This window comes from Cydia pomonella, chromosome 18 (genome assembly GCF_033807575.1).
Source record: "Cydia pomonella isolate Wapato2018A chromosome 18, ilCydPomo1, whole genome shotgun sequence".
Taxonomy (NCBI): domain Eukaryota; kingdom Metazoa; phylum Arthropoda; class Insecta; order Lepidoptera; family Tortricidae; genus Cydia; species Cydia pomonella.
In genome coordinates this window covers 5329625-5353019 of record NC_084720.1, presented here as the reverse complement: position 1 = coordinate 5353019, position 23395 = coordinate 5329625, and the positions used below count along the sequence as shown (strand labels likewise).

The 23395-nt window shown below is 39.2% G+C and overlaps 2 protein-coding genes across 3 annotated transcripts in view; both read left to right on the top strand.

Moving 5' to 3' along the window:
* LOC133527838 (cartilage oligomeric matrix protein-like) overlaps positions 1 to 10045 on the top strand; it is a 45542-nt gene extending 35497 nt beyond the window's left edge. The window contains exons 7-21 of the mRNA XM_061865027.1: positions 443 to 559; positions 952 to 1068; positions 1198 to 1317; positions 1810 to 1998; positions 2425 to 2660; positions 2901 to 3053; positions 3145 to 3351; positions 3942 to 4110; positions 4486 to 4663; positions 5369 to 5544; positions 6184 to 6289; positions 7183 to 7392; positions 7752 to 7935; positions 8246 to 8483; positions 9208 to 10045. Of these exons, the coding sequence (XP_061721011.1) occupies positions 443 to 559; positions 952 to 1068; positions 1198 to 1317; positions 1810 to 1998; positions 2425 to 2660; positions 2901 to 3053; positions 3145 to 3351; positions 3942 to 4110; positions 4486 to 4663; positions 5369 to 5544; positions 6184 to 6289; positions 7183 to 7392; positions 7752 to 7935; positions 8246 to 8483; positions 9208 to 9293 (2486 nt within the window). The 3' untranslated portion in view covers positions 9294 to 10045. The remainder of the gene's footprint in view (positions 1 to 442; positions 560 to 951; positions 1069 to 1197; positions 1318 to 1809; positions 1999 to 2424; positions 2661 to 2900; positions 3054 to 3144; positions 3352 to 3941; positions 4111 to 4485; positions 4664 to 5368; positions 5545 to 6183; positions 6290 to 7182; positions 7393 to 7751; positions 7936 to 8245; positions 8484 to 9207) is intronic.
* Positions 10046 to 10959: 914 nt separating this feature from the next.
* On the top strand, positions 10960 to 22376 carry LOC133527693 (uncharacterized). Of its 2 annotated transcripts, none has more exons than XM_061864813.1 (12): positions 10960 to 11038; positions 11591 to 11761; positions 14262 to 14381; positions 15197 to 15358; positions 15875 to 15982; positions 16983 to 17027; positions 17557 to 17808; positions 19404 to 19512; positions 20186 to 20395; positions 21081 to 21264; positions 21939 to 22176; positions 22259 to 22376. In XM_061864813.1, the coding sequence occupies exons 1-12, from the start codon at positions 10975 to 10977 to the stop codon at positions 22357 to 22359; spliced, it is 1764 nt and encodes a 587-aa protein (XP_061720797.1). In that variant the 5' UTR covers positions 10960 to 10974; the 3' UTR covers positions 22360 to 22376. The 2 variants fall into 2 exon arrangements, with proteins under 2 accessions (XP_061720797.1, XP_061720798.1); XM_061864814.1 differs by having other exon boundaries at positions 10994 to 11127.
* Positions 22377 to 23395: the final 1019 nt, after the last annotated feature.

Sequence of the window (23395 nt, the reverse complement as noted above, 5' to 3'; positions counted from 1 at the left end):
AGAATATATAAATAATAGTACTACGGTACAAAAAGGAAACTTCCTACTAAACCGAAGTTTGACAGCGATTCTGGGCCGAATCATGTTGTCCCTTTCTAATGTATGGAACTATCCCTTTCGGCTATTTAGGGTTGTCAAAATTCATATAATTATCTTATATGTGGTTGTGCACGCAAAGGAGTGTCAAGTTTTGCCAACCCTAAAAATTACTCGGAGCAATGCTGAGCCGAACGGAGCCGAGAACGCCCGAACGCTCTAGTTTCCTCCCCCTGGCCTCGGTCCGGATTCGGACCGTTCAAGCGTGAACTATCCTTAAGGTGTATTTGAGTAATTACTGGAGTCTAATATTATGGAATTATGGGTATTTTCGGAATTATCCGACACTATGAAGTATTTAAAATACACCTAACCAGTTTGGATTCTTATTGATTTTACATGGCAGGAGTGGATTGCCGGAACACCGCCACAGGCATAGCTTGCGGGCCGTGCCCGCCCGGCATGGAGGGCGACGGGCGCCGCTGCCGACCCGTCACCTGCGACAGGCGACCTTGCAATAATGGTAAGGAATAACCAGCACAAAGGCACCTCGATATCTAGTCAATATTTAGTACAACGCCTAGAGAAGAAGACGCTGCAAAATTGCCGGTAAGTTGCCGTTCCCGCTAAAACTTTGCTGACGTCGAAATCGAATCCTAAGCGGGACGTTCATAGATTAGTAAAATGTTGTTTCCGCCGGCAAAGGCCCATCAAAGGACGGTTGCGTTAAAAACGTAACAAAGACAAAATATTTGTCTCGATATTATCATTGTAACATGGCCATGCTTTACTTATATAATAAAAAAAAACTCATTATTTTGAAGAATATGAATGGATGGTTCAACGTGAATATAACATTTCACTCATTGGGAAAAAGCAACATGAAGAATTCAGCGAGATTTTTTATTATTTTAGGTGAATATTGCACGGACACAGCAGAAGGATTCCGTTGCGCTCGGTGTCCAGGCCGTCAAACCAGCGATGGACGAACTTGCAACACCGCCTGCAGCTCCAACCCTTGCTTTGGAGGACGTGAGTTATTGAAAATTATATATTATTTAAATGATAATCAATTGAAAAGACAAAGGACAGCTATGAGTTTCAGTGCCAGTCCACCTTGTTTATTTCTAGTCAACGATTTTTATCTAAGTATATTTTCAGGTGTGCGATGTCAAGACTTGCCCGACGGCGGATACCGCTGCGGGCAATGTCCTGCAGGTTTCCACGGGAACGGCGAAGTGTGTCACAGGAGAGCGTGTTCTCAGATCAAGTGTTTTGAAGGTTAGTTAAAAATGGACAGTGGACACTAATTCTCATTATTTTATCAGCTGAAGTTGTGTCATGTTTCTAATTAAAAAACACATTTTATGGATTTTCTTAAAAGACTCGGAAGATTTATCTGCTAATGCAGGACCTTTTTCTTATGACTACCATTATAGGTACTTGTGCAAGCTAAGGAAAGAGAGGCAGTGGGAATGGAAGGATAAAATTATGCTGAGCTAGTAACACAAACACTCGGTGTATCGTACCAGAATTTTACGAAAATCACGAAGAATATTATAAGCTTTATAGCGATTGCTCCACCGGCAAGCATATTCTTTAGGAGAACACGAAATGTTTGAGGCCAGTTTCTAAAACCCTCCTATCCGAAAGAATTTGATTTAGTGTTTTTTATTCCATAGTCCACCCACACACCACATACTTTTTTACATGGATAATCCTTTTTCTCTGCGAACTGCTTCAGATTCTGTAAATTTACATTATTTGCTACAGGAGTTCAATGCCAAGAAACCACGGCCGGCCCCCGCTGCGGGCCCTGCCCCGGTGGCTACGACGGCGACGGTCAGCGCTGCGAGCACGTCTGTGACACAAGGAGACCGTGTGGCGAGAGGCGCTGCATCCCTCTTAGAGAGAACCCGTTCTTCGAGTGCGAGAGCTGCAGCAGGGGGTATGAGTGGAATGGTAAGCTATAACTTGAGATGAATGATGTACACTAAAGGGCCCCTTGACCTGCCGACGGAGATGGTCAGCGGTGCAAGCACGTCCGCGATAAACAGAGGCCGTGCGGGATGTGAGAGAACTGCAGCAAGGGATATGAGTAGAATGGCAAGTGATTATTGTGATGTTCCATGTTTCCAAGGGAGCCGTGCTTTGGCTATTGCGACGGAGGCAGCCAGCGGTGCGACACATGGAGACAGATAGACGGTGTAGTCCTTTTAGAGAGAGCCTGTTTTACGAGTACGAGAGCTGCAGCCATATCCCATCTAGATTGTAACATCGATGATATCAGTTACCGATAACAACAAATTATTTCCTACTGCTCACTGCTCAGTTCTTTTACGTAATTGTTTTTTTGAATAACTATAATGTTTCCTTTTATCGTCCTAGGCCACTCCTGCGTCGACATGGACGAATGCGATCTGATCCGCCCCTGTGACGAACTGGTCTCCTGTCGCAACTTTGACGGTGGCTTCGAATGCGGCCCGTGCCCTTACGGGTACACCGGCAGCCAGGGCTGGAGGGGCGCGGGCGACGAGCGCAGGAATGAACGCTGCGAGGATATTGACGAGTGTGTGGAGGGACGGTCGAATTGTCAACGAGGGAGGCTGTGTGTTAATACGCCGGTAAAGATACATTCTTCGTTAATGAACGCTAATAATATGCTAACTTACATATTCTAATAGAAGAAAATGTCTTCTAAAGCTACATGAGTTAAGCTAACAAGGCGTGGGAGGTGGTTGTAAGAATTTAGGACGGTTTAACCGTCAGAGGATGACGTTTTGTCAATACGTCGGCCGGTCTACAATGTTATTCCAAGTAGACTTATTAATATATCAGTACCTAATGAATGTCTTGTATTCTAGGGTTCGTTTACATGCGTGCCATGTGGAGGAAACTACTACGTGAATACAAGCAGCTCGTGCTACGACTCTGATTTCCTCATCCAGCGCTGTGACATCAACTACTGTCGGCAGTTCAATGCTGTTTGCGGCTATGGACAGAAGTGTGTGTGCGCCGTAAGTACCTACTGTTTTGATTATTTTTCTCATAATCTCATGAACATTCTCTCATCATTCATCTCATCTACATTTCTGATTCCACTTTCAGATGGGTTACACCGGCAATGGAACCGTTTGCGGACGGGATTCAGATCTGGATGGTTATCCCGACCAGCAACTCAACTGTCTCGAGACTCGTTGCAAAGCTGACAACTGCCCACACGTTGCCAACTCGGGACAAGAGGATGCAGATGGAGACGGCTTAGGAGACTCGTGTGACCCTGACGCGGATGGTGATGGCATTAATAATAATCCTGTAAGTTTCTGCGTAGTGATTCTTTATTCTTTATTGTATTGCAGTTATGCTCATTATACATTAGGTGTTACAATTTGAAGATGGTAGGTACATGACACCCTGTAATGGCACTCAATATTTCTTAAGTCTAGGTATTTAATACTTATGGCAACGAGATCTATATTTATAACATCATATTTTATCGACGTTTATGCAATATAAGATATAAAATGTCAAGTTCGTTTATGAAATTAATAAAATAATGATGGTAAATACTAAATGTAATGGTTATTTTAGTAGATGTAGACACTAGACATATATGCTTATTTGAACATTTTATTCACCATCTTCATGGAATCTACTGAACCTTGGCACATACTATGCGTTACTTGCACTCAAAGTTCCTCAAAAGAGTCCCCAGAGGTGTCAGAAGGTGTGCTCCTTGAAGGTATCTGAGGGAATAGGGTCCCAAGAAGCGAACTTTTCAGTTACTTTTTCCTGCATTAAGTTTTACTGTTTTTCTGTTTGGGTTTATTATAGTGCTTACCTTTTACGACAGCGAATTTTCTGAAAAAAATAAGAACCTAAAATTTTACTTGTATTAATCTTAGGATAACTGCTGGCTCAAATACAATCCGGACCAGATGAACCGCGACGAAGACCGAAGCGATCAGTTTGGTGACGCTTGTGATAACTGCCCTCGTCTGTATAATCCTGACCAGGAAGACACAGACCGTGATGGATTTGGAGATGTATGCGACCCTGACATTGATAACGATGGTAAGAGTAACAGGTTATGTTAGATTAGTTAGTCAGCTACCTCATGAGTAGGTAATATTATGTTGTCTTTAGAGTAAAGTTTTTTCGAACCACTAATTAGTGTAGGGGCACTTGCTAGGTTTAAGTCATCCATCATGACCTATTAATAGTATGATTATACTACATCCACCATGCACTTCATGGCTCCAAGAAATATTTGAAAAATTGGTTAGTTAGTTAAGCTGAGCATTTTCCGCAAATCGACAACCATTTTGCGTGAAAACGAGGTAGCGCTACTCTAACCACCTCAGCTTGGTTATTCTTCCAGAGTGTTTAAAATGAAGGTAAGTCGATTGAACACGGTGATCACTTATTACTTACTTTTTTACAATTCAGGTATCCCCAACCAAATCGACAACTGCCCTAAGAAGTACAACCCTCTCCAAGAAGACATGGACCAGGACCAAATTGGAGATGTTTGCGATAACTGCAATCGTGTTCGGAACCCTTCACAAGACGACTCTGACAAGGATGGCGTCGGTGATGCTTGCGACAGCGACGTCGATAGAGACTTGTGAGTATTATATAAATGGACTTGTCTTGAAGGCACAATCGTCCTCAAGAAGACACAAAATTATATGGTGAGAACTGCTCTCTATGAAGACGTTGACATCAGAACCAAACTGGAGATGTTTTCTACAGCTGTTCCCGTGTCAGGAACACTTCGCGTGACGAATCTGACAAAGATGGCGTTAGCGACTCTTGCGACAGCGATGTTGACAGTAGTTGTAAATAACCCTACGAAATTAAAATTCCCTACATCAAGATGAACTTAAGGATACCTAAGGGACCTATAAATTGACTCTTCAAAAAACATCATATTCTACACTTCAATCGAAACCCCAAAGGGTCATGTTTTTATAGTGGCCATTATGTGTTGTAATAAACATAACAATAAATGCCATTATCGGGATTCGAACCTGGGACCTCCTAAGTTGTAGGCAGGGTCACTACCGACTAGGTTAGGTGGCATGATATAATAGGCAATGACGGTGCAACCATCATATCAGTATAGAACGAAATGCATTATGTGACCACTACCAAAGGCCACGATGCTCGCTGAGAGACTTGAGACTTAGGCTTTAGAGATTTTGGCTTACGTATATAAAATATTAGTGGTGGTAATTCTATAACTGCTCCAAAATTTAGCTATTAACGTCAAACGAATTAAACGATTTGCAAGACAGATGAGATCCCATAACTGTTGTTTTGTCTCTAGTGACGGCGTGCAAGATGGTTTAGACAACTGTCCTAACCTACCGAACAGCGACCAGCAGGACAACGACAACGACGGCAAAGGCAACGCTTGCGACGACGATGACGATAACGATGGCATCCGGGACATCGACGACAACTGCCCGCTGATCGCTAATAGAGACCAACTAGATAGCAACGGTAAGACCCGGACGATAGAACCCGGGTATGTCCTAAACTACGTCCAAAAGAGAGGTATGCGCGCTGCACAGCACAGCAGATGTCATTCCAGATTTAGAGCAGAGTCCAACTGGGGAAGTACGTCCACTTTACGGCAAACCGCAGCCAAAATAACACTAGACCCTACTCATAGTGTTCGTTTTCCTGCTGGTGAGTAAGTTTGCCAGAGCTCAACGAGGGTGCGAAGTGTTAGGGTCGGCAACGCTCATGTATTTCCTCTGGAGTTGCAGGTGTATACATAATACTTATACTTCTGGGTCAAAATTATTATCGTGGTCTTGTTTTTGTTCCCAAACAATGCGACGGAGTGTAGCTTTTTGTATGAGATGTTTAGTTTTTAATTTTTCTCACGTAAAATATAATTTACAAGAAAGACATGCGATAGCACTCGATTTTTTTTATTTATTTGATAGAAGACGGAAATAAATGAATACGAAAAAAAATTTACCCACCTCCCTTGTGGATAATATGAACACCAAGTACCTATTTGATCTCTAATGAATGCGTAAAGTAAAAATGTTTAATTAGATAGGTAAATTTGACGAAGCGTGTCCAAGAGTAGAATTAAATAACCATATTTATTGTTTATGTCTCTTTAAGGTAACGGAGTTGGTGACAAATGTGAAGACGACTTCGACGGCGACAACGTTGTCAACGAGAAGGACAACTGTCCCAACAATTCCCAGATATACCGCACCGACTTCAGGTAAATATTAATTACATACTCGAGTCGTGCTTTATAAAGCCATATAACTTGTAATCTCTGTTTGCCTCTTTTCAGATTTACCAAGGCATTTTCAATTTATTTTGTTTTGAAATAAGTAATTGTATTTACTGTCTACATTAATTTTTCATGTTAACATTTGCGAACAAACTCACGGCTCTTATCTACTGCGCCGCTTCTCTTCTCTCCCAATTTAGCTACCAAAGTTTACCTGACTGCAGCAAATATATCCACCATATCCTTCATAACTTTACGACTTAGGTAGGCGACAACTATTGTACACCTATCTCAATAGAACTTAAGCAAGAAAAGAGACAAGAAACATTATTAACATTTCGCACTCGTACTACGTTTTTGTTCAAAAACGAGTACCCATTTGCAATCGAAACTACTGCTACTGTTCTAGAAACGAAGAACTACTACCGTAAAATGGGGTGAGTAGGGACAAAACTGACATTAAAACCTCGATAAAACTTTATTTTTACTTGTGGCAAACTAATTTTTATACATAATAAATGTTCCGGTCGATTGAATTTTCGTTTTTTTATGATTTTGTGTAGTTTCATTTCATATCTTTAAAGATAAATACGAAATAGTAGGAAATCCCAGCTCACCCCGTATGAGGGGGGGATATCCTATTAAGGTGAGTTTTGAAGATTGTTGGATTGACACTTTGGGATTATGAACATTATAATAGCGTGATTTGTTACTAGAATATATAGTTTACGTAGTAGTAGCCTGTAAAAACCAACTCATCTCTCTGTAATCCCTTCTCACCCCATTCATAACCCACCTGCCCTCGTAATCCCTACTCACCCCATTTTACGGTACTATACTTTGCATTGGACAAACTAACAAAATCGGTTCATTTTCAGACAATTCTTCCACGTTCGTCTGGACCCAGAAGGCGAGTCCCAACAAGACCCCAACTGGGAGATCAGGGCCGAAGGTGCCGAAATCATCCAGACGCTAAATTCTGATCCTGGACTGGCAGTTGGCTATGAAAGGTTTGGAGGAGTGGACTTCGAAGGCACCCTGTTCGTGGACACGCAAATAGACGATGACTACATTGGTTTTGTCTTTGGGTATGTTGTAATTTTGTCTGTGATATTAATTCAGAACAACAACTCTTTATTACTCTTGCTTGTGGCTTTTAGAGATTCTGCGGAATGCTTAATTTACTTCTCAAAAACGTGACGACTTCTGTTCTAGTGACGATCACTTTTTATCAAAGCGTTATAGCGGTTAAAATCATATCCTGTTATTTTCGCATTATATTCTTTGTATTATTTTATGATATGTTTTGTCCAAATTGATTAAATCCACTATTCTCCTGTGATGTTATCGAGTTGGTTCATTTATGAATCTCTGATCTTTTTTATTCTCTTAGTCTCCCGTACATTGTCCAACTAAATAACATAAATGAAATCTTCATGATTTCCAGTTATCAGAACAACAAACGCTTCTACGTAGTGATGTGGAAGAGGAAGACGCAAACGTATTGGCAGACGTCGCCGTTCCGTGCGGTCGCGGAGCCTGGTATACAACTGAAACTAGTCAACTCCAAGACCGGCCCTGGAAGAATCCTGAGGAACGCGCTTTGGAACACTGAGTCTACTCCGGACCAGGTAATACTGCAGTTTTTTTTTGTGTGGTGATGTGGCAGACATACTGATCAATCCCAAGATCAGGCCTAAGGGAATACTGAGGAACTGGATATACTATCTCTACTCGGGCCCGATAATAATGAATGGAAACAGATATCGACGTTTATAGTGGCTGCCGAAACTGGCATTATAGTCCAAACATGTCATTTTTTTTTAGTTAGACCAGTCAATTAGTCAACCTTTTAGCCCTTGCAGCTTGCCCTAGGAAAACACAATAGAGATTTTTGTGTAAATACATAGTAGTGCATAAAAAATAATTTTAATCTTACAGGTGGAGCTGCTATGGAAAGACTCGCGCAACAAAGGCTGGGAAGAAAAGACCGCTTACGGCTGGAAAGTGATCCATCGGCCTAAGATCGGCCTCATTCGCCTAAAGATATACGAGCAGGATCAACTGGTGGCCGACTCTGGGAACGTCTACGATCTCACGCTGAAGGGAGGCAGGCTTGGAGTGTTCTGTTTCTCGCAGGAGATGATTATCTGGTCAAACCTCGTGTACAGATGTAATGGTGAGTAGTCTTCCTGTCACCTTATATCACAGCTGTAATCTGAAGACGCAGCTCAGGTCCACTTTCCGTCTTTTCCTCCATGTCTTTGTAAGATCTTCGACATACTTATCAATGAGTACTTAGTTATGATAGGTAGGCATGCTATATGTTATATTGTTACCAACTTTGAAACCTCGACGGTCTACACTTGGTGTCATTCGCCTAGCTACGATATGCCAGCAAAACAAGTTGGTGCCTGACTTTGGAAACGTAAACGATCTCATGCTCAGGGAGGAAGGTTTAGAATGGTTAGCTTTTCGCAGGAGTTGATTGTCTGCTCTGATTACTTGTACAAATCGTGCAATGCCGGATTTAGAGGTCTGGAGGCCTCGGGGCAACAAAGGAGTGGCAAGCTCCCTGGTCCCAAATTATTTTCCAAATATAATGGACAATTTTCCGAAGTCTCTATTGTGGGGGCCCCTCTTTTGTGGAGGCCCAGGGGCTGTAGCCCCGGTTGCCCTCCCCTAAATCCGGCCCTGAAATCGTGTACACATCTTGTACATGTACATAAATATTGTAGTATGTAGTTGATCTGACGCTGAAGGGCATACACTAATACAACACATACATACATCGATGTAACGTTGGATATATCAAAGTATGCAAATTAGCCATTTTTTTATTCGATTATCGACCTTGTTTCACTTTCGTATTTCATACTAATTCCTTTTTCATGTTGTTACAGATAAAATACCAACAAATATAGTATCGGAGTTGCCTCAACGACTTCACGAGAAATTCGAGGTAGACCACGACTTTGTATATTTGTAAATAAAAACATGTTATAATTTAAGATATGTCTTCTAGTTTTGATGTAATTTATTACAATACTCGTAGTCACATCATCACAACTTACCTACTCGTAAAAAATCATGGTTCTCACTTGTCGCTGTTTAAATAGTAAGTATATGTATAATAGACTGATCTGAATAAATCACACTAAGTCGTTTCTTAAAAGTACTCTAATAGGGTTGTTTCCAATTTTTTGAAAAGCTTGTATTACGTTCTATATTAACTAAAAGTTGCCCTAAAATTCAACTTTTATACTAAAAAGGCTTTAAATATGTTAAATTAACAAAATATATTTTGACAAATGCTTTCGCGCCCAAAACGCTCTTAGAAAATTGTGTGACGTCACAGTTTATGGTTTGACACATAACTACATACACACGTAGAAGATACGAACTGTCAACTGATATTTGTCATTTGTTGTTTATCGCCTAACTGTCAACAGTGTCAATCCGAGAGTTGTGACGTCATCAGCATCTTCAAAGACGTTTCAAGTTTGGTCACGTGACGTGTGCCAAAAGATATTTTAAATTCGATATTTACAAAAATATGGTCATTATAGGTCCCCTAAAAGTAGTTTAACATGTTTTTATAATCCAAAAGAATTTATTGGGATACAATTCTGCCCTAAGATTTGTAGATGGAAACAACCCTATTGTGGACATAAATCAAATGCGTTATACAGCGATTTTTAGACGCTCACTTGTTAAGTGTATTATGAACAGGAATGTACCTACCAAAAATAAAAAAAATTGTAATGGGTTCAGATGAATCTTAGAAACGAAAGCTAACACTACCTTTTTTACGTATGTAAGTATTGCTTTTTCCAGCGTTATCTTTCTTGTAAACTGAAGTATAGCTACAAGATTTATGCCATTATTCTTAGTAACGCTACTCCTGAGTATGGTATTTTAAAAACTATCTGTTAAGGATAATATACTTAGTTACATTTATTGTAAGTACAGAATATTTTTGTGTTCATTAATAAGAATTGTAAGTAACTTTGCTTAGTGTAAGTTGAAAATATATTAATACATATATATTTTTATACGCTGTTTTGTTTTCTTATACCTACTAGGGATAGATATTTGAAAGTAGTTACTAAGCTTTTGTTTCACGATTTTTTGGATCCATGATTCAAAAGTTAGAGGTTTGGGGACATATTTATTTTCATTCGGAGCGACTATTTCCGAAAATATCAACTTTATAGAAAAATGGTTTTTGGAGATCCATCTTCGTTTTAAAGACCTACCCAACGACATCATACACTATTGGGCAAAAGCGAAAAAAAACTAAAATTATCCAAATACCATGTGCCAAATTGCAGCTTTCTATCACTAACGATCACGGAGTAAAGTCGCGGATGGACGGACAGACGGACATGGCGAAACAATAAGGGTTTCTGGGTGACTACGGAACGCTAAAAACAGTTCGATCGAATACGATAACAATAATTTGAAGTCAGTTATTTCACAAAATGACTTAACCTATTTGTAAATACGTAATTTCTTTACCAAGATTAATCTGGCTATGATTGTAAAGTTGTGTGTTGTTGTGTGTTGTGTGTGTTGTATAAACAAAATGACATATTAAATAGAAACTTTTTGCCAACAAAATTTTTATAGCATAACCCACAATCACAACATTATAAGTTAATTCGAAAATGAAGCCAACCGTCAAATCAATTATTAAAACCATTATTTTGATTTGCATCGTCACTTCGCTTGGTATGAATATAGCTATTCCGAGTTACAGTAATATTGAGTAAATATTTTATAATCTTTTAACATGACGCTATTTACATCCTTTTTATTCAGTAAGTGCAATTATGACACAATATTAATTCTTGTTAATAGGCGCGCGTGTTACCCTCGCCTAAGCGCGCCGAGGCACGTCTACACTGGCCGTTTTAGTCCAAGATCCGAGTCTTCAGACCTTAATTATTTTCTCATGAATAAAATGTATGGGATAATATAATGTTAGTAGTACTTTTAATGTCTGCATACGTGCTATACCTATTGGCCCTATATTTTACTTTTTTTGTTAAACTGTGCCATAACGTAACACTTGCAAATCTCTGTAAGATGAGGGGCCGTCTAAGTTTAATATATCGAAAACTGCCTATAGGATGCTAGTAATATCTATCAATCAACCTCCTGACCGTATACGATTTTTTGCACATTGTGTACGGTTTTTGATACAGGGGTAACTATGTTACAGTATATGCTCTAAGACAGAGAACAGGGAAATTGTGACGCAATCTTCATTTATTTTTATAGCCTTTCATATTATTAGTTCAAGAGTGGAAAGTCTTCTATCATGTCCCTATCAATGTCAACCGGGCCAAGTGGACCCAGAAAAACATTGTGTGAAAGTAAAACCACTGAAAGGACCCGTATATTATATTCCAATGTTTACATGCGCGTTAAGGGAATACAAATGTTTTGTAGGTAAGTCTGTAAAATAGTAGCTTTACCACGAGTTTGACTCTGACTTATTCGCTAGTGTCTGCGTAACTTTCTATATATCTCGCTCGCACTAATAACGGCTCGATTCGAAGAATGAGATACAATAAAGATAAGTTCTGGTTTAGATAAGTTCTCATTTAGACATCGTTTGTATGTCGTATAATTGACAGAAGCAGCTCGATTCGAACAACCAATGTCACTTCAACGTTAGAAATATCGAAGATAGATCTTATTGGGATCATAGCGGAATCGAAATAATAAATCGGAATGTCAATTTTGACATGTCGTGTAATTAGCGATCTTTTAAAGAATTTCCTAGATCTTAAACGTGTTTTAATCATTCTTGGAATCGTAAGACGGTAAAAGGAGTGTACAGGTTCTTAAAGGGTCGGTAACGCAAATTATGTAACATATCTGTAGTTGCAGGCGTCCATTGGCTACGGTGACTGCTTACCATTAGGCGGATCGTATGCTTGTTTGCCACCGACGTGGTATATTTATATATAAAAACCGGCCAAGAGCATGTCGGGCCACGCTCAGTGTAGGGTTCCGTAGTTACTCTTCCGTCACAATAAGCTAAACTGGAGCTTAAAGTATAGTAAATTGTTAACCCGGGGATGAAACGGTACCTTTCACCCGAATTAAACAAATAGGCAAATTTGCATAATCAGTACCTAATTAAAGTAAGTCTTTTTACTATGAAGCCTTTTTGCGATAACTCAAAAACAGCTAAACTGATCATGTCCGCTATAGTTTTCATTTAATGTCTTTCTTAAGCTCTACTTCCACGATTTTTTTCATATTTTTTGGACGTATGGTTCCAAAGTTAAAGGGGGGGGACACATTTTTTTTCTTTCGGAGCGATTATCTCCGAATATATTCACTTTATCAAAATATTTCTTGAAAACCTCTATTAGTTTTGAAAGACCTTTCCAACGATACCCTACAATTTAGGGTTGAAGCGAAAAAAAAATTTCACCCCCACTTTACGTGTAGGGGAGGTACCCTAAAAAAAAATATTTTTTTAGATTTTATTGTACGACTTTGTTGGCTTTGTTGATTTATATATCCATGCCGAATTTCAGCTTTCTAGCACTAACGACCACGGAGCAAAGCCTCGGACAGACAGACAGACGGACATGGCGAAACTATAAGGGTTCCTAGTTGACTACGGAACCGTCAAAAGTAAGTTACGCTGACGCTAGCGAATATGTCGGTGTCAAACTCGTGGTAAGGCTATAGATGTTAAGATTTTACGCTCGTTTACACAATGACACATGATGGGTGAGTACAGGTATGTACGATTGTGTGGAGACCATGATCGTCTATAATCCTCTGCTTGTATAATTGTGAATAATCCGTGAGCTGTCGGTACATCAAAGCAAAGAAAATATTACGCGAAACTCTGCGTAGGGGGCGCCACTACCACAACCCATCACATTCTGAGGGTCTACCGCGAAAGAAGAAAATCGAAATTTCGTTATCTAACCTCTCTATCACTCTTGAATACTCATACTCATACTGATAGCTATATTATATATAGATAGAGAGATAGAGGTAGAGGCAGATAGCTAAATTTCGATTTTCGCGACTCCCGGTAAGCCCTTTGTAAACAAACCGCCTTGATGCATCAATGTCATATTTTATTATCTGTGAAAACTTGTCAAGGAACAGTTTAACGCACCGTATGTATAAGTTACTCTATGGTTTATGAAAGGTGCTAATGCTGCACTCTGGTGGCAGAACACTGCAGTAATACTATTTATTTTTGAAATAGAGGAAGATTGTCAAAGTAAAGTTTGTAGACACAGTAAATTGACTGCCATCTTTCGACACATGATTAAAACTTTTAGAATGCCATTTGATTCTTTCACTGATATGTGTCAGTTAATATCAAAACGCAGCGGCGGTCGGTGACTATAGGGAGCGTGCATGAACTGTAGGAGGCAGCACAGGAGCCGTCAGATTTTTGGCGCGAGGCGTAAATGTGATGTTTATTGTTCCGATGTAGCCCATAAGATGGCAGAACCTACTATGCACAAGAAAACACGTGACGTGTAAATGTACATGTATATAATTCCTATTCCGACCACAAGATGGCAGACCCTCCAACGCGCATGGTCCCTATACATATATTACGGGTGTTCACTTACAATAAAGAAAAAAACCATAACTACCCAATTTATTAACTGTCGCAAAATACCTATAGATATCGGTTTTCGTCCACCCGGTCATTAAACTCTCTTATAGATTTTGGGTAAGTATGCGCAATAGAATCTAATGTTTTACGTATTTTGGACATACATACCTTTGGACTTTGATCTATTAGATGGCGCCACTTTAAAGGGCTGAGGGAATTTGGTCTGTCCACAGTGTCCATCTCATTGGGCGTCTGTTGATAATAGCTAATGTGATTTTTTGGTCTTAATTAATATATGTAATAATTAATTAATTAATGTATGTTAATGTGCTGTGTTTTCAGGGGATGCAGCTATACTGACAAGTGTTGAAATGTCGAAGTGTATCCCGAAGAAAGTTACCTATCCTTTAAGAGAGAAAAGAGAGGTTACCTATCCTATTAACATTGCCGTTGCTGATGAAGGTACATTACCTACCCAAACCTTGTAATATGTTACATAACGAAGTAGAGAGATACAAATTCCTTGACTGCAATAGTTATTTGTTTGTACAAGGGGGCAAAGTTGTTGTTTAACCGCTCGCGCTAATATTGATACCCGAGAAAGTGAAGGATTCAAAATTGAACCACGAGCTTTGCGAGTGGGTCGAGAAGTAGATTAAGCGTTGCGAGGGTTTCAAGGCACGAAGGTTAAATACACTTTGCCTCCGAGTGAAATACAATTTTTTTCTCCACACCAACGCGAGGAAACTACTAACTATGAAATACCAAAAAAATCTAACCAAATCAAATCCAAAAGAACGTAACAAAAAAGGATCATTCTAAATCATCATTTAAAAGTCATTACTACCAGCTAACATAAGGAAACAACTCAAAATTTGCATCTGTTTACTTTGTCCCACGTGTGGATAAAATGCAACTTTCTTATTCGTTTCTGAACAATCAAGAGGGCCTTTATTAGTTGGTGTGGTGAAAATTAATTTACAGGACATATGGTGCTACTTTACCGCCCTAGTGCGGTAACTAGCACTACACGTGCGTATGTCGAATATTTAAAGGGCCATATGTACTGTAAAACTTAGTACAATACACGTGCGAAAAGGTAATTCGCAACTCGTGTCGATTTAAAACATTACCTTCGGTTGTGTTTTAATTTATCGCCACTCGTTGCGAATTTCCTACTTTTCGCACTTGTTTTGTAATGTACTATTAGACCTTTTTGTGTACCAGAACCGGGTTTTATGTTTTATCTTTAATTGCTACTTTATGTCTGGCGCCAGAAAACAGCAATTCTTCACGCCCTCTTCTTTTTAACGCCCTCTGCCCTAACAAATGTCCAACGAGCAGCGATATGGTGTGCGCGCGGTGCAACCACCACATCTACCGCTCCTTCCTGAGTGGTTGCCACATGCGGATGTACCAGTGCCGGCATCCTGAAGAAAGTGGGTATACTTGTATACATTCTTGACAGATTATGGAGTAGCAAGATTTAATAGTCGACATGATATGTCCACTGCAGTCGCGCGCGTGGAGACAGACATACTTCAGCCCTGCCCACGCGGCCCAATTTGACGCACAGTCTGATGAGACTGTCAGACGCAATCAAATGAAATGCAAGGAAATTGGCTTGCTGATAGTGATGACACATTATTTAATTATCAGGATGATTCGAACTGACATCATTGCAGTAAACGTTGAGCATTCGAGTCCGATCAAATAGGAGAAAATGGTAATGAAATTTGCAAATTGCAAAGCGCGTGCTCTCGTTTTGGGAGCAATTTATGTAACTTAGAGTGCTCGAATGTCATCATACCTAAATCTAAATTGGTGCAATTTTGTTTACGTGTGGACGCTAGATGAGAATGACGTCAATTTTATGTTCGATCATCCATTAATTGGTCACATACCGTTTGTCAGAGAGACAAACCAGTTAATTTATAAGTAGATAACTATTCTAGGACTGGAGTTGGTCTCGCGACATTCATGCTACGGTTCAGCACCCTACATGGATGGAAACCGACCCCAAGATGTCGAAAATGCGCTTCACGACGTGGACGCTCAGAAGGGTAGGTACTTAAGAAAGTAACAGAAAGAGTTTTTTAAACTACTGGTCTCCCTTTTTTCCGCCTGTCATTTGATCCTATCCAATGCCCCCTTCGCCACTATTCACAATATTTGTCAAAATTCTCCCGCCATCTCCATCTTGGTTTTCCTTTACCCTGATATTCATTCTATGGGATGGGGTCTGTGGCTAGTCTGGGAATCGGTAGACGTGCTCTGTCCAGTCTTAGTAATGAAGAAAGAGTAATGGTATGTTACATGTACTGGGTTGCTATAGTTTTTCGATAAGAAAAATGTCTATAGGCCCTTGAAAGGGCTGAAACTTTATAAAGGTTATTTGAGCGTTTCTTTTATTTGCCACTTTTTGTTATGGAGCCTTTTTTGCTACTTTTGTGTTATTTTTAGTCAGGATCGCGAGCCCTTTTCATCCTTATAGGAGAAAAAAGTGTCCTAATAGTTCCATATATTTTTCAAACTTTAGGAAAAAACTCTGGAACATTTTTTATCCCATTAGGGTCGAAAGAGCTCGTGATTCTGAGAAGAAAGAACACAAAATTTATGAAAAAATACAAAATTTTTGAAGCTGTTAGTTTAAAATAAACGCTTATGGGTAAAAATATCGAGACAAATTACATCTATCATCATCTCTGTCGATTTAATAGTAATAATTCAGCCTATATACGTCCCACTGCTGAGCACAGGCCTCCTCTCATGCGTGAGAGGGCTCGGGCTATAGTCCCCACGCAAGCCCAATGTCGATTTAAATAAGTTAAATTCAAAGAATAAGGCCAAGGTGGTATGGATTTATGTAGCTACTGCGGGTGTCTGAGACCCTAACGCGAAAATCGAAAATGTCACTCCATCGCTCCTTCTGGACACTATTAAAGTTTCGTACTAAAACTTTTTCCTTTATTTACCTAAACTTCGTAATTTTGTTAAGTTATGTTTCTATTTAAAAAAAAAGTTGCAAAGTGTACATTACCTACTTATGTTATTATTTTTCAGGTGCAATTAAATTAAATAACGTTGCTTTGTCTGGTGTGTTACATGGTACGTATGTACATTTTTACTTACTTCTTACAAAATACCTTACATAACTACTACATACGAGTAAATTAATCGATCCATATGGCATCTACATTTTTCCTCAGATAGATGGAACAAATATCAATATTTAGGCTAGGTTAGGTTTGTTTTATGGCAATCCTGAAAATTTACGCGTTTCTGTGAAAAAGCTAATTATGAGTAGCTATTTTGATCAACGAAAATGCAGATAAAGAATACATTGTATGTATGTATTGTACTTACATAGAAATAAAAACACGAAAAACACAGTTACAGAGCTAATTACATACAACACAGGCGACCTTATCCCTGTATGGGATTTCTTCCAGTTAATCTTTGAGGAAATGAGTAGAACAGAAGTAACGATGAATGAATGACAAACAAAAACAAATGTGTATAATCACTGAAATAAATACATAATTAATACTTGAAACTTTCTGGGAAACAATAGAGCCATAAGTTAACATTGGTTTGTTTAATACGGGTGCGATATAATTATTTAAACTATTTTCAGAAAGTTATTTTTGGCCGGCTCCTCACCCAACACTTCGAACGCCAAAGCCAACAGTACACGTAACATGGCCATCAAGACGCACTAGAACAAAATCGGATACACCATTAAGTAAACCACGTACAAAGAGACCAACTACGCCCAAACGTACTACACCCACGACATCTAGTACCACTAGTAGTACTAAAACCACTACCACTACACAAGCTACGAGTACCACCACCGATTCGCCTCAATCGAATGAGGATAATGATGGTAAGTACTGGAGTCAGACCAAGCTAAGTTGGCAACGATTTTGATAGCCCAGTCTATGCAAGTGTTAAGTAAACATAATTTCATAGAAGATTGACGTTTAAAATAACACGTGCACTGTCTTGGCTGTCAATACACGTGCACTGTGTTGGCTGTGAATTGCCTCGATACTAAAGCGAGTGCGTGGCAGCAGCAACTGTATGCTGAGGGTGTTGGCGGAGCGCCTGGACTGCCCGCTAACAAAGTCCTGGTTGATGTGGTCATTGGTAGGACTAAGTAGTGAATAAATTATTTTCACTGGAATTGTGGAACTGGAATTCTGTCAATGGAATTGTTTCCCATTTTTGCACTTTTGTTCTCATTTTGTCTGCATTATACTTAGTATGTAAATAATCTTTTATTATCTAACATAGTCTTTTTAAGTTTTACTTATACTTATATGGACACTTATATGTCTGAAATAATCAATTTTTATTTAATAACGTTGCCAACTTATCTTGGTCTGACTCCTCGGTGACAGCGACTGCGTTCTCCCGCTGAGAGCGTTGTTGGTATGCTCTCTGGTGACTGAAATAGCCAATTTTAGCAGCGAATGTGCCGCACTCGCTGCAGGTCAGTACTACTCCGATGTTACAGTACCTAAATTATTGCCACTAGTTCTTTAGTTCATCGCGCTTAGCGTTGAGTTCTGTGTGCTGACCGGCTGCATAATATACTCGTACCTCCAACTCACTACCTAGATTCTCCCACGTGCTCTCTTCATATCCCGGTTTAACACATGTTTGAACCGCAAAAATTGGCCTTGCCTGCGCTGTCCGTTTTGCAGTTCGCAGTAAAATATGCATGACGTCTCGATCAAGTTGAAGTCGTCTTGAAGTATCCTCCTAAAGTCTTAAGGCTCACGGACCTAGATAAAGCAGATATTCAGTTCGATTAAATTTTAATCATATTGTATTGGAACAGAGTTGAAATTGAAATTGAAATCATTTATTGCATATCACATAGCAGGTACAGGTGTTCTTAAATATAAGGCTGTTCATGTGACGCCCTGTTAGGGCACAGCAACATAGTTCCACTAATAGTAGTTAGTTGCATTTGTTTTGTATCGTTCAGCTTTCAAAGAAAACAAAAATTCTATTTTCTACATTACCTATAAGTTAAAATTTCAGAGGCAATTTTTGTATTTTTCATTTTTATACTTGTAGCTGGGGCTTTAGGGTATGTACAGTGGTACAGTCAAGTTATTTAACATTGATACGGACAAAATGCCGAAAATATGTATACGCGACCTTATTGCCCATACAACAGTAGTGTGTACATATTTTTGGCACTTTGTCCGTGTCGATATTTAATACCTTGACTGTACAACAGGAAATAGAAACAGTTGCGATTTGGACGGCAACAATTGTGGGTTATTGTGATTAATTGCTCATTTTCCATCTATTTAACTAGACTTTTTTATAAAAAAAAAACCTATACAACGTCGATGGCAAAAAAGAATACAGCCCGCCTGATGGTAAGCAGTCACCTTAGCCTGTGGACGCTTGCAACACCACACATGATTTTGTCATCATCCCTATAGTGTGTTTTTTTTGTAGATGTGGAAAGGATAGACGTTGATATATGTCCAAACGATGAAGATCAAGAAACTGCCATCATAGTGCCAGATGTCTGCACCAACACTAGCAACAAACCGATATTTAGTTCGTCAGTATGATTTGTATACTATTATTACTAATTAGATGCATACAAATCTACTACAGATGTCCCAGTTACTGATTTTATTATGATTAGATTAACCAGTGATAAGCTATTCGTCCAAGAATCTCACATTAAACTGGATGTTTCGTCTATAAAGTTATATTTCGCGCGTCAACATCAGAATGGCCTAGTTTTAATTTAAGCCCATAAGGGCTTGAGCATGATACGATTCCACGGAACAAAATCCTGTAGTAGAAATCTAGGACATGTATTGTGTAGAATCATCAGCTAACGTTGTATAGCAGCAAGATATCCGACGTTTATTTGGACTTCTTTCAGTAAAAACCTGTTTTAATTGTCCCCTTACTGAATTCTCATCTTCTTCTCTTCATCTTCGTCGTTCCCTCATGCTTGAGGATTGTGACCAACAACTATGTCCCTCCATTTAATGCGATCAAGGGCTATGTGGGTTCTTCTTTTGTGGGGAATTCTCATACGCCTCACCTTATTTGCTCAACGCTTTATTTTAACTTACCTAGTTATAGATCGCGTCATTCACGAAGACACGTCCCTTGACTTGTATTGTAATGTTATTAAGGGTTAGATTTGACAAATCTGCACGTCATAGTGGATGACACGAAGCATACTAAGTCCTATTTTCATTAGAACTTGATTTCAGAGACTACATGAAAGTAGATTTGCATCCAGACTTCATAGAAGACGGGTCCCCAGTGTGGATGGTGTTTAATGGAGGGACGAAGATAACGTCTAAATTAAGAGCAGACGCCGGCATAGTGGTGGGGTGCAACGCCTACGCAGGCCTCGATTTTTCTGGAAACGTTGTTGCCAGGAATAAAGCTGATAATGACTTTATAGGATTGGTATTCGGGTACGGCATACCTTAATATAAAAAAGTTTTTTGGGAACAATATTACATGGATCAATCTAGATCCAAAGCAAGCGCTTGTTCTATGTGTACTGGGCAATGATATACATATGTACTAAAATAGATACATAGAAAAAATCCCTATCTCATCAATAAATATTTGTGCTTTAAATTTTAATAAATACGAGTACCCATACTGGGATCCGTACCCGGGACCTTCAGCTTCGTAAGTAGGGTCACTTTGTAAGTAATTGAAGTATATTAACGCTAGTATAGGTGCTGGCAAATTTCTTGGGGCACCTAGGACTCGGCGACAGAGATGGAAATACAGTACAACAGTGTAAATGTATCCTGTGCTTCCATCTATGTCGCGCAAATAATGATAGAATTAAACGGACTTAAAGCCAAGATCACATGTTCAAGAAGTTTGCCGGCATCTGTATGCTGTATATTTACTTACATGTTCTTCAAAAGCCATAGCCCTTGATAAAACCCCCCAAACCAATTTGAACGTATATTTTTATATTTAAATGATGTCATTTGGGGGAATGATAACAAAATCACATCATTTTGATGTCATTAAATGAGTTATAAGTAGGTACGAGTACCTAATATATTATTTTAATAAGTGATTTTCAGTATTGACGGTACCAAAGAAAAGTCTGATCTAACTTTTCGATTATTTCAGCTATCGCAGTAACAGCCAATTTTACCTAGTGTCATGGAAAGCGAAATCAGACAAGTACTGGATAGGCTGGCCCTCCATTGTGAAAGCAGACGCCGGTATCCACATCAAGCTTGTGAACTCTACAACGGGTCCCGGCGCCTATCTGAGGAACGCGCTGTACAGCACCGAGTCGGTTAAAGACCAGGTTATTTTCGAATTTTGTATTACATTTCGTGTAAAATGTAGCAGGGTCATAGGGTTGGACTGGCCTTCCGTGGTGAAAGCAGATGGGGTACACCAAGCTGGCAACTTGGCGGCGGGTTCCGGCGCCTATTTTAAGAACGCGCTTTACAGAACAGAGTCGGTTAAAGACGAGGTTATTTCCAAACAATGTTTATATAAAGATTCACGTGAAATGTAGCAATCATACCACCACTGGATAGCCTGGTCTTCTGGGAAAGCAGACGCCGATATCGACATCAAGCTAGTGAATTCCGCGACGGGTCCCGGTGCCTATCTGAGGAACGTGCGAACAGCAGCGAGTTGGGTAAAGATCAGGTTAATATGAAAAATATTTTTCATTATATTTGGATACAATTTAGCTTATTTCTCTGTCCTCATTGTGGGCGGGATAAATACGAAATGCTAACGTGTTCCGATAAAAGCAACATGCTGAGATAAGACGATTTCGAGACACTTTCTTCTTTGTACCATGTATTCTGTTCGTTTGTGTTTACGAATAAAAACATTACCGCCTATTCTGCTCAATCAAGCACCTCCTGTAGATAGTACTACTCTTTTTCTGTCTACAAGTACAATTTAGACTAGCAATTATTTTTCCCGGCGCCAATAACTAAAACCCAATCTGCTCATTAACAGGTGAAACTCCTTTGGCAAGACCCAAAGAAACAAGGCTGGAAACATTTGCTAATATATTCCTGGGAGCTCATTCATCGGCCACATATCGGCCTGATCCGTGTAAAGGTGTTCAGAGGCGGCAAACTCATCGTGGACTCTGGAAACGTCTATGATAAAACTATTAAAGGGGGCAGGATTGGAGTCTATGCGTTTTCTCAGGAAAATATCGAGTGGCACAAAATGAAATTCGAATGCAATGGTACGTGAGGTTTTACTTGTATGTACAGTCAGCTGCAGAGAAAAGTGCTGACAGTTGAAGTGTAAGTTTATTTTTGTTACAGACAAAATTCCGAGAAACCTGATGTCAGAACTGCCTCCAGACCTACAAAAGATATCGGTCGTAGATAGCGATTACACATGGAATAACAAAAGCTGGCCATAATAAAATGTTTTTTTTTTTGTTTGCAAATCAATGAAGAAAGACCCATACAACAACCAAACCCATTTAAAAATATTTCAATTCATTGAAAATCAGGGCTAAAGAATCTACCGTTACTTCACTCAACTTTGCCCGAGATAACTATATGAGAAGAAGAGAGAGAATTTTAATCCTAGTTAAGGCGAAGTTAGGTACTAAAGGTTAATTTAGGGTATGTCGGCGAAGTTCCACTTTTCGCATGGTCATCGGATAGTAACACGTTTTCATGTTATAATAGTACCTAAGAAAGAAATGCCATTTTCGTAAATAACATCCCAAAAAACCATAAAAACGACACCCATATTGATATTTAGTAATGTCAACCCCATCGTACCCCAACAGGGGATTTGTATTTCACGTCCACCTCGTTAGATTTTAAAATCGTTGTTATTTTCGTAATTAGCGACCCGATAAACCATAGAAATAATACCCATGTTGATTTTTAGACTTTGTCACCATATTTCCCCCTTTTAGGGGTTGAATTATCAAAAAACTTGAAACACTGGTCAGTCATTTATCGTTAGGAATACTCTTGTAAAGTTTCGCATAAAATAGTCTAATCTTGTTTCACCATACAAACTTTGGACCCCCATTTCACCCCCTTAAGGGGTGAATTTTGAAAAATCCTGTCTTAGTGCACCCCTAGACCTTGTAAAGAACTTATGTGCCAATTTTGGAATCTCTAGAACCAGCGGTTTAGACTGTGCGTTGATATGCCAGTCAGTTAGTCAGTCAGTCAGTAAGTCAGTCAGTCAGTTTCTTCTTTTATATATTTAGAAGAAGATAATACTTGTAATATTTAAGGTCCTGTAATAATACCTACGGAACTTAAAAAAAAAGAAGTAAGAGTTAATCGAGTTAGTAGGTACTTGTTCAATAATAAGTGATTTTAGCCAAGTAATTAATTTGAACACATTCTTGGAGCTAGCTTTTTTATTGCCTAATTGAGAAAGCAGAAGTGCTCCATCAAAGATGCATAGTTCTTTTATAATACACATAA

Coding starts and splice junctions, on each gene's coding strand:
- LOC133527693 (XM_061864813.1), top strand. CDS start 10,975: ATGAAGCCAACCGTCAAATCAATTATTAAAACCATTATTTTGATTTGC. Junction 11,039..11,590: donor TTGCATCGTCACTTCGCTTG/GTATGAATATAG, acceptor TTATTTTTATAG/CCTTTCATATTATTAGTTCA. Junction 15,983..16,982: donor CGACGTGGACGCTCAGAAGG/GTAGGTACTTAA, acceptor ATTATTTTTCAG/GTGCAATTAAATTAAATAAC.